Raw genomic sequence first — 13,401 nt, forward strand, 5'->3', positions numbered from 1 at the left:
AAAAGCATTTTATGTGCTTGTCAGTGCTTACTAAATGATATGCTTGTGGGGACCCCAGCACAGTGGCCATGTATTTATGAAGTCGCCCTGAAAGATTAAGATGGGCTTTTGCTAAAATAGGCTATATTTTCTTTTTTTTTAAAAGTCAGCAAAATGTGCTGAATGGCATAAGGGGAGTACCAGGGAGTCTGGCTGCAGGTCTGTGTGGGCAGCTGTCTATCGCAATCTGACAATAAACTTGACACATGCCCAAGGACTAGAAAAATGTCTTGCATCCCAACGATCCAAAATTTATATTAAAATCTGAGTCTTCCTTCAGTTAGCTCAGAACATCATTATTATCCTTGCAACGATCTTGTGGAGTAGGTTATGCCTTAGAGCAGCCTTTTCCAACATAGTGCCCTTCAGATGGGAGAAATTATCTTTCCTTAAGCAGTAGAATCCATGTGCCCAAGAGTGGCTAGCTAAAAGTTGCTAAGAGGTAGCAGCGAGCGTGGTATAAGTAGTTTCTTACGTCCTAGCTGCCTAGTTGGCAGTCTAAAACAGCCTTTCCCAACCTGGCACTGTACAGAGTCATTGGACTACAACTCCCATCCTCCCTAGCCAGCATGAGATGATGGGAGTTGTCATCTGGAGATTACCAGATTGGGAAGGCCATTTTAGAGAGAATGATTTACCCAAGGCCACCATTTGAACCTGGGTTTCCCCCATCCAAACTCTAATACTTCATCCTTTTGGCTCTATGAACCGGAGCAAACAGATGCTTGGGATTTTTCGTATCCTACGACAACAGGTAAAACATGGTTGGCCCTGTAAGGAGGTTTTTTGGGGTTTAGTGGTAGATGTGCTGGTATTTTGTGTGTGTTGGGCTTAAGCTGCTTAGCTGTCTAGGCGATGATCAGTGTTGATTAAGGGAGGAGTTGATAAGGGGAACTAGGAAACTGCAGTGGGTTATATACAAATAGAGAAATGCTAGGAAATATTATGCCAGCAAGGCAAAATTTAAATACTTCTGGAGATTTCAGGTTCTTTGAGACCAAAGATAGCATTAAAATGCTCAGAACCTTTGATCTGATTGTTTTGTTCTTCGAGTGTCTTTGTTTAATATTCTCAGTTATGATGTGTGTTTTTAAGGAAAGATGGGGTAAAGTATTTTTTTCTACTGAAAATCATTTAAACCTTCATTCAATCCATGTTGAGTTTGTTGGTTTACACACTGAACAGCCTCTTGGGGACTTCACTGCCTTCTATTTATTCTTCACTGTGGGTTCTTGGCCACTGAATTACATGGAATATTGTGATAAAGCTATTGTCAGTCTACAGTGACAAATATAGTTATATTTGTAACCAGCTTTTCCATTTTATTCCTGTGGATTAGTTTTGTCTTTCATTTTGTCTGAGTACTGTATAACTAGAAACAACGAATATTTCTAACACTTACCAGAGTTGTTGGTGTGTCATAAAAGTGATCAGCGTACCTTTTTTTTTCTTAAACAAATTGCTCAAACCTGTAAGTTCTTCTTTGTGTTTTTTGTGCAGCTTTCCCCATATGCATCTGTGCAGGTTCAGCTAACCTCAGTGTTTCTTAAATCCCAGCATTTTATCATTCATGTGTTTTAAAATATCTAGAGCTTAATGATTTCTGTGTGACTCAGCCATGTCTTTGAAGGCCATCTGCTCTTCTAAGAAATCTCTCTATCTTAGGTAGCTTTGAGGTTCTCATTCACAAATATGTGCTGTATGTGTGTCAGCATGAAAGAGAACCTGAACATTGTTTTATCAGAGTTTCTAAATCCCTATAGTTACTAAGCAGTTATTGAGCTTTCACAAGTTCAAGGCTTGTAGTATTTTGGCTGTTTAGTTCCTATAACGTATAGAAGGCCTTCTCAAAAACATAAAAGCATACTAACCATAAAAGGTTATTGCGATTGCTCAAGCCACTGTGCTGTAACAATAGATAAAGTTAAAAGCTCTGTTGCTCCATAAGAAAAAAAAATTAAAACCCATGGTCAGGCAATATGTTGATTAGCGGGACCAACCAAAATGTCACAAATTTTTGTGCAGACAAGTTTTTCAGTTCTCCAGAACAACTTTTCCCTTTCTCCTCCTTCACTTTGCTTAACATCACCCAGAATAAACTATTTCATAGAATCATAGAATAGTAGGGTTGGAAGGCCATCGAGTCCAACCCCCTGCTCAGTGCAGGAATCCAAGTCAGAGCATCCCTGACAGATGGCTGTCCAGCCTCGTCTTGAACTCCTCCAGTGTGGGAGAGCCCACCACCTCCCTAGGTAATTGGTTCCATTGTCGTATTGCTCTAACACTCAAGAAGTTTTTCCTGATGTTCAGCCGGAATCTGGCTTCCTGTAACTTGAGCCCATTATTCCGTGTCCTGCACTCTGGGATGATCGAGAAGAGATCCTGCCCTTCCTCTCTGTGACAACCTTTCAAGTACTTGAAGAGCGCTATCATATCTCCCCTCAGGCTTCTCTTCTCAAGGCTAAACATGCCCAGTTCTTTCAGTCTCTCTTCATAGGGCTTTGTTTTCAGTCCTCTGATCATCTTTGTTGCCCTCCTCTGAACCCTCTCCAGTTTGTCTGCATCCTTCTTAAAGTGTGGTGCCCAGAACTGGACACAGTACTCCAGATGAGGCCTAACCAGTGCTGAGTAGAGGGGAACTAGTACTTCCCGGGATTTGGAAGCTTTGCTTCTATTAGTGCAGCCCAAAAGAGCATTTGCCTTTTTTGCAGCCACATCACATTGTTGGCTTATATTCAGCTTGTGATCAACAACAATTCCAAGATCCTTCTCGCTTGTAGTGTTGTTGAGCCACGTATCCCCCATCTTGTAACTGTGCATTTGGTTTCTTTTTCCTAGGTGCAGAACTTGGCATTTATCCCTATTAAATGTCATTCTGTTGTTTTCTGCCCAGCGCTCCAGTCTATCCAGATCACTTTGAGTTTTGTTTCTGTCTTCCAAAGTATTAGCTATCCTGCCCAATTTTTTGTCATCTGCAGATTTGATCAGCATTCCCTGCACACCTCCTCCTCCTCCAAGTCATTAATAAAAATGTTGAAGAGCACTGGGCCCAGGACTGAGCCCTGCGGTACCCCGCTCATTATCTCTCCCCAGTTTGAGAAGGTCCCATTGATAAGCACTCTTTGAGTCCGATTCTTTAGCCAACTGTGGATCCACCTGATCGTTGTTTCGTCTAGCCCACTTTGAGCTAGTTTGCTCATCAGGATATCATGGGGCACTTTGTTGAAAGCTTTGCTGAAGTCGAGGTACATTATGTGTACAGCATTCCCATGGTCCACCTGGGAGGTTACTTGATCAAAAAATGAGATCAGATTTTGTGATGTTTTGGCCAGTCCTAGTGAAAGTATTGCCCAATTGTGGTTATTGTGTTACTGCCGCTATGGCTCATTGTGAGAAAGAGAAGGGGTGGAAATATGTCATGTAAAGGGGCACTGGTTCTAAGATAGTGTCCGAATCCAATAGGAGGACATACACACACGAAAGGGAAGCACACCCTTGTTTCACCAGAGTGAAAGTCTGATCCACAAGCCTTTAATAATCAGGGATATTGCATAACTGCTCCTGGATCAGGGCTGGAAGAATCATATATACACAGACCAGCTTTTTGTATACACATTTCCTCCTTTTAGATTAGGGCAAGTGGGTTTTTGTAAGGAACTTTATATTTCCTTGTGTAGCATTTCTTATATTTTAGGTGACATCGCTCTGTCTAGACAAGTTTTCTGCGCCTTTAAAAATGTTTATATTTATACCTCCTCAAATTTCATTTATAAAATAAATACATGCAGTTTTAAAAAACCATCTTGCTTAGCTTGGAAAAGTTTCATGAATTCTAGTTGTATGCACAAAAACTGCATATGAATCTGTGTAATACTCTGTGTAAACATTCCTGTCTTTCCTGCTGATTTTGTTCAAATGAAAGTCCCTGTGTCATATTGATAAATAAGGAGGTGCATTTGGTCAGAAATCCCAATGCAGTACTTGTAATTCTGTATTCACTTCTGTTTGTTATTCACATGTGCCACAGCAGCAGCATGACCTCTTGAAAGTGGAATGGTGTGGAGGCTAGTCCCATGAGTGAAGTAGTTTGCCACATGGTCTTCACAGTTTTCACCATGTCACTGAAGAAAAGCCATGTTTGAAACAGCAGTATGAAATAGCCAGAACTGATGGGCTAGTTACTATACATGGAATAAATGCTAAGCAGTACTGTGTTGGTTCGTCCCATTCCATGCTGATGTTTAGGCCGGAGATACTTTGCATCAAGGTTGACTATAATACTGTTAATTGAACTGGAGAGCCAAGAATACAGCTGTTGTATATCAGTGAAGAATGCATATCAAACATTCCCTGTTGGCATTCCAATATTCTCCTTGACTAGGGATGTACTGGGCCCTGACTCTGAACAAATACATGTTTGGATGGTGGTGAAGTTACTAGGAGTGATGTAAATGATGTGTCCTGCACTCTCACTGAGGAGTTTAATGTTTCTCTGATTTCTCTTGCAGACAGCCAGTCGGATCTGGAGAATGCAAGTGCAGGAAGCGAAGCGCTCGATTTGACTTCTGGCGAGCGAGACCAGCAAAAGGAGGTAACTGACCTTCTAGAAGAGCCTGAGCGCAGTCCCAAAGAGGAGGAGATGGTGGACTCGGCCCAGGGAGAGGAGGATGCACAAGAGAAATTAAGCGAGGATGAAGAGGGGCCAGAAGAAGACTCTGTTAGCAACAGAAGCCTTGACCTCAATTTTGCTAGCAAGCTAATGGACTTCAAGCTGGCTGAGAGTGACCAGAGCACAGGCAGCAGTGCTCAGACTGAAAAGAAACATACCTGTGACACTTGTGGGAAATCCTTCAAGTTCGCTGGCACTCTTAGCCGGCACAAAAAGGCTCATGTGCGCGAAGACAGGAAGGATGAAAAGAGCAGTGAGGATGAGAGCAAAAGTGTTCAGGGTGGAGCCCAAGTACCTGTTGCCCAGGAGGATCCTTCTCTTGAGCAGGAAGAGCCCAGAAGGGATGTCAAGGCAGCAACAGAGTCTCCCACAGATGGTGAGGCCATGGGAAGGGAGAATTCCCATGAGAATGAGGAGAGTGAAAGCATCTCTGAGGGGGAGAGCACAGAGAGAAAATCTTCTGAGAAAAGTGATGATGACAGGAAGCCAAAGGCGATTGGTGGGGCTAAGAATGAATCCAAGGCAGACAAGAGAAAAAAAGTCTGTATAGTGTGCAACAAGCGATTTTGGTCTCTTCAAGACTTGACAAGGCACATGAGGTCCCATACAGGTAAGTGTAAGTGTGTGTGTGTGTGTGTGTGTGTGTGTGTGTGAAGGGGGGGTGTCACTACTACTAAGCATTATTCACAGAGGCATAACTGCAGGGTAGGGTGGTAGCTTAGTGGTAGAGCACATGCTTTGCATGTAAAGACCCCAGATTCAATCCAAGGTATCTCCAGATAAAGTTGGGAAACCCTTGGTGAGCCATTGCCAGTTTAGATACTGCTTGGCTAGACGGGACCCGTGGTTTAACTCCTGCAAAAGGCAGCATCCTTGTGTCTTCTGCCTTGTGTGTTATATAAAGGTTGACAGATGCCTCCAGGTTTCTGCAGCCCTATGCATTTTGAAATCTTTAGAGCAATGCGAAATGGGAGGGCAGGAAGGTTTAAAACTAAGAAAGGGAATTATTAATTTATCCTACTGCCTTTATCCTAGTGGAAATTTGCCCAGTTGAACACACTTCTTAAGGCAATTGGTTCAGGCTCCTGGCATCCTCTTATTGATTTGAAAAGCAATGCCGTGATTAGCGTTGTGTACATTTAGTACCTGAGAAATACGTCCATGTTCGTTTGCTCTTTGATCACCTCCTTGCCCAGCAACATGGCATTTTTATTCCAGGGGAGTGTCCGATGCTTCCTTTCAAGGAAAGGCAAAGGGATTATTTTCCTTATAATTTGTAATGTCTGCACAATTCCACTCAGTGTGGGATTCCAGGTGGATTGGGTGGAGCTGAACTGGAATTGAGGGCAGCAAGCTATCAGAGGTTAGGAGATTCAGCCCGAGCACTCCCCCCCACACCTGCTATTTGGTATCTGTGCTGAAATGGCCTTTAGGAATCCTTGCAAGCTCATCATAACATCAGACAAACAGAAATGTATTTACTTCAGAGGCTTTTAGGCCACTTTTCAACATAAAAGGTTTTCCCAAGGTGGCTCATAATAAGTTCAAAACAAAAATAAGACAATAATAACCATTAATATCTAAGAATTAAAACCAGTTACAAAACTGAGCAAGGGACTGTGCTAGCACTTGGAGGAGCAAGTCTAAGTCGGGCATCTCCTTTGTGCTCTACTCGCTGCCCCAATCAAGGTGAAGCGTGCAGGTTTACTCAGCCAGTGCCTCCTTTGCATGCTGTGCACCATCGTGATTGGGGCAGTGTGCAGCACTCAGCCAGCTCCCGGAGGAGCTCTTCCTCCAGCTGACAGCCAAGCCAGGCACCTCCTTCACACGCTGCAGGTCTTTGTGGTTGGAACACTGTGCAATAGGAAATCCGCATTTTTACCTCTGATCGATGTTTGGAGATGATAGCAGGGGTTCCTCTTCCTGTGGAGGAGGCGTGGGGCCTGGGGATGGATCGGACCTTGAACTTCTGCAGGCCAGATGGACAACCTCTGCTCTGCCAAGTTCGGCCCATGGGTCAAAGGTTCCCCATCCCTGGTTTACACCTATGACTATTGTTCTGAAAGCTAACCTGCAGATACAAGATACTATAGTCCTTCTGACCCTAAAGGATGGGCGTACTGGCAGTTTATATATACAGGCATCTAAAGCAACTTCAGGCACTCCAAGCAAAGGCTAGAATGTAATCACAGACACCCTGAAATACAATAATAATTCTGAATGAATTAGGAATGAATTTATATGTAGTAGAATGGTACAATTGTGATTATTCTCTAGTACAGTAAGCATTTTAGAATTGATGACTTCTAAGAATACATAGCTGAAGACATCCTTATGTATCTTTTTCAAGGAAGTATAGCTGTTCAGCCTTCAACTGTTTAATGCTTAGAATTCCCCTTTCGCTGCAGCTTGGGGCCTGCTTCTGATTTCTCCCCATAGTTTCTACCATCTTTCTCCTCTGTCTTTGGCCTCTTTTCTCCTTTTTTTTTTTGTTAAAAAGCAAAAAACAATTAAAAAAAAGAAACAGGTCTGCTATAGCAGAGCGCACTCATAGGAAAGAATGTTCCGTTCATTTTATCAGTGCACAAAATACATTCGTTCTTCAATGAAAGTTGGAAAAGGAAATGCTGATTCATGAGCCCTTGGGCTGTTCTTCATGTTTCCAGGGCTGTACTGTGCCAATTGGAAAATAATTTTCACTTAAAAAAAAAATATTCTTTTGCTAGTTGAGGTTGCAATGGAAAACTACTTTGTCATTGTTGCTGGCTGAGTTTCGCAAGAATTAGCTACATTTTCTGCAGAAAGCTTAAAGGTGAAGAAGTAACATGCCTCATAATTATTCATGTTGCAAGCAGAATGTCAAAATCATTATAATTCTTCTTAAGACTGACTGTCTATCATCTATTTGTCTATAGAGTCAAGCCAGCATACCGTGGGCACTTTAGGGCATTTACTCCAGTTGTAGAGAGACAGATGAGGCATTAAATTAAAGCACAGAACAGAGTTTTGCAGAAAAATAACTGCTTTTTGCCCAGTCTTACTCCCAAGAACTGGGTAAAGAAGCAAAGGGGAAGGCTGCAGTCTTTGAAATGGCTGTAGCTATTTGCTCTGAAAACTCTTGGTTCGTTGGGAGCCAGTGTGCAATAGTGGTATGTTAGTTGTGTGTGTCTGTGTGTATATGAGTGTTGAATGTGATAATGTGAATGGGGTGTGTGAGAGAGGGGAGGCCCTCTGGTTTGGATCCAGGATGTGCCTTCTGTAAGAGAAAGGGCTCCACTTATAGAAGATTCTTCCCTTTTGGGGATCCCCCATCCCCCACACACCACAGCTCACCCCATTCAGCAAGGTCTCTTGACTCTCTGCATAGCATTTTCAGGGGGCTAGAGCAGCTGCCGTGGGAAGAAAGGGGCAGCAAAGTCCACTTCTGCCAGTGCAGTTGATCCAGCGTAAATCTGAATCCAACCCAGGATGTGTGAAACACAAAAAGACAGATCCACAAAGTTACAGAAGTTTCCCCTTATACTTAAATCATCGTGACTGTAAAGTCCCAGGAAGCTTGTTCCTTGACAAAATTGCTGGAGGAGATTCCTACCCCTGGGATGTTGGCTCTTAGAATTTCTGTCCTCTCTGACCTGAATCCCAGCATGCAACTTTTAAGAGCAACAAGTGCCATTAGATCATTTGATTTCTAGGGGTCCTTTCACAAAAACAAAGTTTTTAATTGTGGAACATGATATGCCCAGAGATGTTTGATTGATACTGGCAAGATTTTACTCTGTCAAAAGGGCTTTGGGCATATCAGGTACCAAACTAAACTTTCTGCTTCTGAGCATCCTGAGTGCTGCCCAAAAGAAGAGCTGTGCTGGATCAGACCAAAGGTCTTTCTAGTCCAACATCCTGTTTTGACAGTTGTCTACCAGGTGCCTCTAGGAAGCCCACAAGCAGGACACGAGCACAATAGCATCCTCCCATTTAGGTCCCCCAGCAACTGTTACTAAGAAGCATGCCACCTTTGACCCTGGGGACAGAACATAGCCATCGTGACTAGTCGCCACCAATAGCCTTTATCCTCTATGAATTTGTGTAGTCCTTTTTAAAAAGCTGTCTAAGTTGGTGGCCATCACTGCATCTTGTAGAAGCAAATTCCATAGCTGGAACTATGAGCTGTGTGAAAGAAGTCCTTCCTTCTGTCTGCCCTGCATTTCCCACTGATCAGCTTCATTGCAGGTCTCCGGGTTCTAGTATTATGAGAGAGGGAGAACAACTTCTCGCTAACCCCTTTCTCAACCCCGTACACAATGTTATACACTTCTTACATCTGCCCCCACTTTACTTGCTTTTTCTTCTAAGCTAAAAACCTCCCATTATTGTAACCTTGCCTCATAGGAGGGTTCCTCCAGCCCCTTGATCATCTTAGTTGTCCTTTTCTGCACCTTCTCCAGCTCTGCAATATCCTTTTTGAGAGGCATTCACTTTCCCAAGTGGCACTAAGGGCACTTTTATTTCTGACATGGTTGGCTTTAAAAACAACAACAAAAATAAACACCCACCATGCACACACAAAGGCGTCTCTGTATAAGTGTTAACTTTTAATCCAAATGATAGGAATGAAGTAGGGATGTATGGACTGTGTAAAATCCGCACCGTTTGTGTTTTGCGGATTGTCAGGTGCCTTTCGTTCCATCATCCGCCCACAGACAGATGTGAATATTTTTTTTCCATCATGTGGAAAAATACATAAATATTTACATAAATATTTACATAAGTATTTACGTAAGTATTTACATAATTTACCCCAGTACGTAACATTTAGTGTATTGTCCCCTATTCCATTCTACGTTTCCTCAGTAGAAACATATGTATTTTTCTATGGATTTATATGCGTAAATTTCAGGAAAGTAAAAAAATCATCCAAAAGTCCATGGACTCCGCGGGGCCTGAGGGGGGCGCTCCGCAGTGGATTCTGCAGGTCAGATTTTTAGAAATCGGAGCTCATTTTAATCCGTCTTTAATTTCTCCACCATCCCTAGAATGAAGTACTGTTTTGCTGTACCTGTCAATAGGCGCACGTCAGTCTTCAGTGAAATGACAGCGTGTGAGCTTTCATCCTGGCAGCAGTACAGCTTCTTTCATAGTAGAAAGCAAAGATGATAGTAGAAAACAAATCTGCTCCATTCATGGCAGAGAAGGCTATAAATGGCTACAAGTCCTGATGGCTATATGGCTCCAGTGGTATATAGTGTCTGGGGGATACCAGTTGCTGGGGAACATGAGCAGGAGGGTGCTATTGCACTCATGTCCTACTTGTGGACTTTCCATAGGCATCTGGTTGGCCACTGTGAGAACAGAATGCTGGTCTAGATAGGCCTTTGGGTCTGATCCAGCAGAGCTCTTCCATTCTTATGGTAGTGCTGATGTTTCATGGTCTTAACAGCTGAACATGTGCACACAGGTTAGCCTGATGTCACTGTGGAGATACTGCAAACCAAAAAAAGGCCATTTAAGTGTATGTTGGGAAAAATGTTCCGAGCATCACGAATTTCAGTTGATATATGCCACAATTATACCCAGTGTGTTCTGTCAGCTTCCACTAAATAGTGTTGTCCAATACAGAGTCTATAATTGTGCATTTAAAAAAAAGTGGGGGGTGGGAGGGGAAAGAGAGTGTAAGTATAGAAGAAAGACCTTAAAGGAAGAAGAGGGATTTTATTACTGTGTGTGTGTTTGTTTTTCTTAACTTTATCCCAGGGGAGCGACCTTACAAATGTCAAACCTGTGAACGGACCTTTACTCTGAAGCATAGCTTGGTTCGCCATCAGCGTATCCATCAGAAGGTGAAGAGTGCGAAGGACCCCGAGAAGGAGAGTGACAGAGAGGACACCCGCTCGAGGGGGGAGGAGGATAGTGAAAATGAGTCTCTCCACAGCAGCACCAACCCCCTCTCGGAAAACGAGTGTGACTCACTCACAGGGCTTGGAAGCCATTCGCCAGTCACCCGAAGCCGCAAAGAGAGCCTGGCCAATGCTGCAAAGGATGCCCTTTGCAAGGGGGACAGGCCAACTGCGAGAACAGCTGGCCTTTGCCTTGCGGAATCCAGCAAGAATGCACAGAAGCCAACGGGGAAAGATCTGGAGTCTCGAGGGAAGAGTGATCGTGGGAGCCCGTCAGGCTTCATTCAGGACTTGCTGGAGATTCACAACAAGAAATCTTCCATGAGTCGCATTCTGGCCTCTGCAGAGAGCGCGCCTCAGCTCTTGGGAGTTGAATGACAGCTCTGGCATTGGCGACTCCCCAGCAAACTGATCCAGCACACATGGAATACAGTTGACGGTGCAAGCTTTTTTTAGATGCTAAGTCGACTTGCTTTTGTGCCGCAGGAGTGGGCGTGGGGGTGGGTGGGAGTGGGGACATGGCAGTTTGGATTCAGTGCCATACGTCTTTCAGTATATATAATGCAAGAGACTACAGTTTTGAGTGCCTTACTACTTTATTAGGTCTTTTGGTATCATAGTTTTTTTAAAACAAAAAAGATGATTTTTTAAAAAAATATTTTAATGAAATTATTTGGAGAGGACCTTTTTTCATTTAAGCATTAATGTTACCTTTTGTATTGGGGTGTGTGAGCTTGTTCTTGTATATCTGTGATAGCCGCTTTTGTGTGTTCTCTGAGCTGGAAACAAGGGGTCAGTGGGGCAAGGAAGCCCTTGGAAACTGCAGCCAATAACTGGAAAAAGAAATTAAGAAATCCCCAACAGAGGAACTAGAGATAAGGTGATGATTTTGTTTTTTGTTTCTTTTTTTTTTGGTCTTTCTTACTAGACTTTTTTGTATTTGCCACATGGGGGAGAGTTGAACCAGTTCTAGGTGTTAACATGGTTGATTAAGGTTTTCAAACTTGGTCCAAGCCAAAACCAGGAAAAACAAAATTTTCAACCTCATTCGCTTCTACTTTTCTTTTTTCCCCTCCTGCATTAGCATTGATGATGTTCTAGCTACTGTCATATTGTAAAATGCTCTTTCTGGCTATTGTGGACTTAGAGTATACAGAAAGAGTTGCATAGCGACTTAAAAACCTATGGAAATTATGCACCCACTGTTATATATATATGTTTGATTTGTGCTTCAATATATTATTGTTATTATAATATTTTATAAATTTTGTCAGTTTGCTAATCTCTGCGTTCAGCAGAAACCAATGGGCAATATTTGCCCACGGAGATCTACAACGCAGCTTGGATTGCCTGCTTAAATGTTTCTGATCTAATCTCTCACCAACTTTCCCTGTTGGGTCTGCAACTCTTCTACTGTATTACATAGAACCCTCTTCCTCTATCTACATTATCAGATGGAGACCAACTAAAGCCCTGATCACACAACCAATCCAGGTAGACTGAACAACCGGGGGGCGGGGGGGGGGGGCGGCAGGGGAGAGTGGGATTTCAGCAACAAGCCTCACCGATCCCCTACGCACATATAAACTGTACATATGAAGACTCCGTATGCATGATCAGGGATCCTGCAAAAGCCAGGGTCCCTGATTGAATGGATAACTGCATGCAAGTTGTACACATGTAAGGTTTGTTCACACAGCCAAATTGAACATAGAGTGAAGCGAGGCATGCTGTGTTCCTGTTCTCCCCCCCCCACCCCCACCCCCATGCACGTTCAGTTTCTCCAGATTGGTTGCCTCAATGGAGCCTTAGCAGTTATTGGGAATTCACAGGGCGTCAGCTCAGTGGTGATGGTTCAGTGTGAGTTAATAAAACGAAGAAGGAGGACTGAGTGAATTAATGGCAAGCTGGCATGAAGAGGAATGTGAGGGGAAGAAGGTCATCACAATTGCACGTAGAAGGCACGGCAAATACTATGTCGTTGATATTGTTTGAAACTGCAATAGTAGCATGTTTTTTTTTACATTAATGAGCAAGATGATTCAGTCTTCCATAAGAAATGTAGAAAAGAAAAATTAAAAATGTAAAGCCTTAAAAGTTCTTGCTAACTTAATGTGCTTTAAAGCAAGAAAATACTACTGGCAATACAACTTAACAGGTTGACAAAATAAACTTCCTTCCCAAGGTTTCTGGAGGTTTTCCTAAATGCTCAACAATGTTGGCAAATGGGATTGGACTGCATCACCTGTTGCTGGCAACAGGAGACTTTCCAGGTCACCAGCATTAGGACTGTGATCCATAGACCCAGCTGGTGTGCTGGGACGTAAGCCTTTTTTTCACCCTGAAGAGAAGCCCACTTATTCTGAGTGAGAAAAATGGATGCATTTCACTGGCACTGCCTTCTACTTAAACGTGTTTTAAAGATATCTTTGTTACCTCCTTGTAGCCACATTTAAAGATGCAAGTGCAGAAGAGGATTTTAAAAACAGCCAAAGATACAAGTCTTGGTCACATTGCTGCTGTTAGGCTTGTGACACAGACCTTGCAAGCATGTTTCATGAGTGCTACTAGATCTGTGAGATTTGCTCTTTCCAACATGATGGAAATTCATATCTTTGGATGATTGTTTCTGATTCTGTACCCTCATCTTTAATCTGGAGGCATGTAACCTTGGAATCATCCCCAAGTTTCATTGGTTGTGAGCGCAATGCTCAGAGTGACTTCTTTTTTCCTCAGTAAGAATGGAGCATTTGGAAGTAGGCAGTGCAGCTGGGCATGTCCACCTTCCCCTTCTTGTGAGTA

The 13,401-nt window shown here is 43.0% G+C and overlaps 1 protein-coding gene across 23 annotated transcripts in view; it reads left to right on the plus strand.

Annotated features, from left to right (window-relative positions):
• The window catches only part of RREB1 (ras responsive element binding protein 1), a 161,992-nt gene extending 149,205 nt beyond the window's left edge, over nt 1–12,787 (plus strand). For all 23 annotated transcript variants that reach the window (XM_084850374.1, XM_084850378.1, XM_084850376.1 and 20 more), the window contains 2 exons: nt 4,548–5,318; nt 10,457–12,787. In XM_084850374.1, the coding sequence (XP_084706500.1) occupies nt 4,548–5,318; nt 10,457–10,977 (1,292 nt within the window). In that variant the 3' untranslated portion in view covers nt 10,978–12,787. The remainder of the gene's footprint in view (nt 1–4,547; nt 5,319–10,456) is intronic.
• Nucleotides 12,788–13,401: the final 614 nt, after the last annotated feature.

The sequence above is a fragment of the Heloderma suspectum genome, chromosome 4 (genome assembly GCF_057233095.1).
Source record: "Heloderma suspectum isolate Gila_16-S chromosome 4, 16-S_ref, whole genome shotgun sequence".
Taxonomy (NCBI): Eukaryota; Metazoa; Chordata; class Lepidosauria; order Squamata; family Helodermatidae; genus Heloderma; species Heloderma suspectum.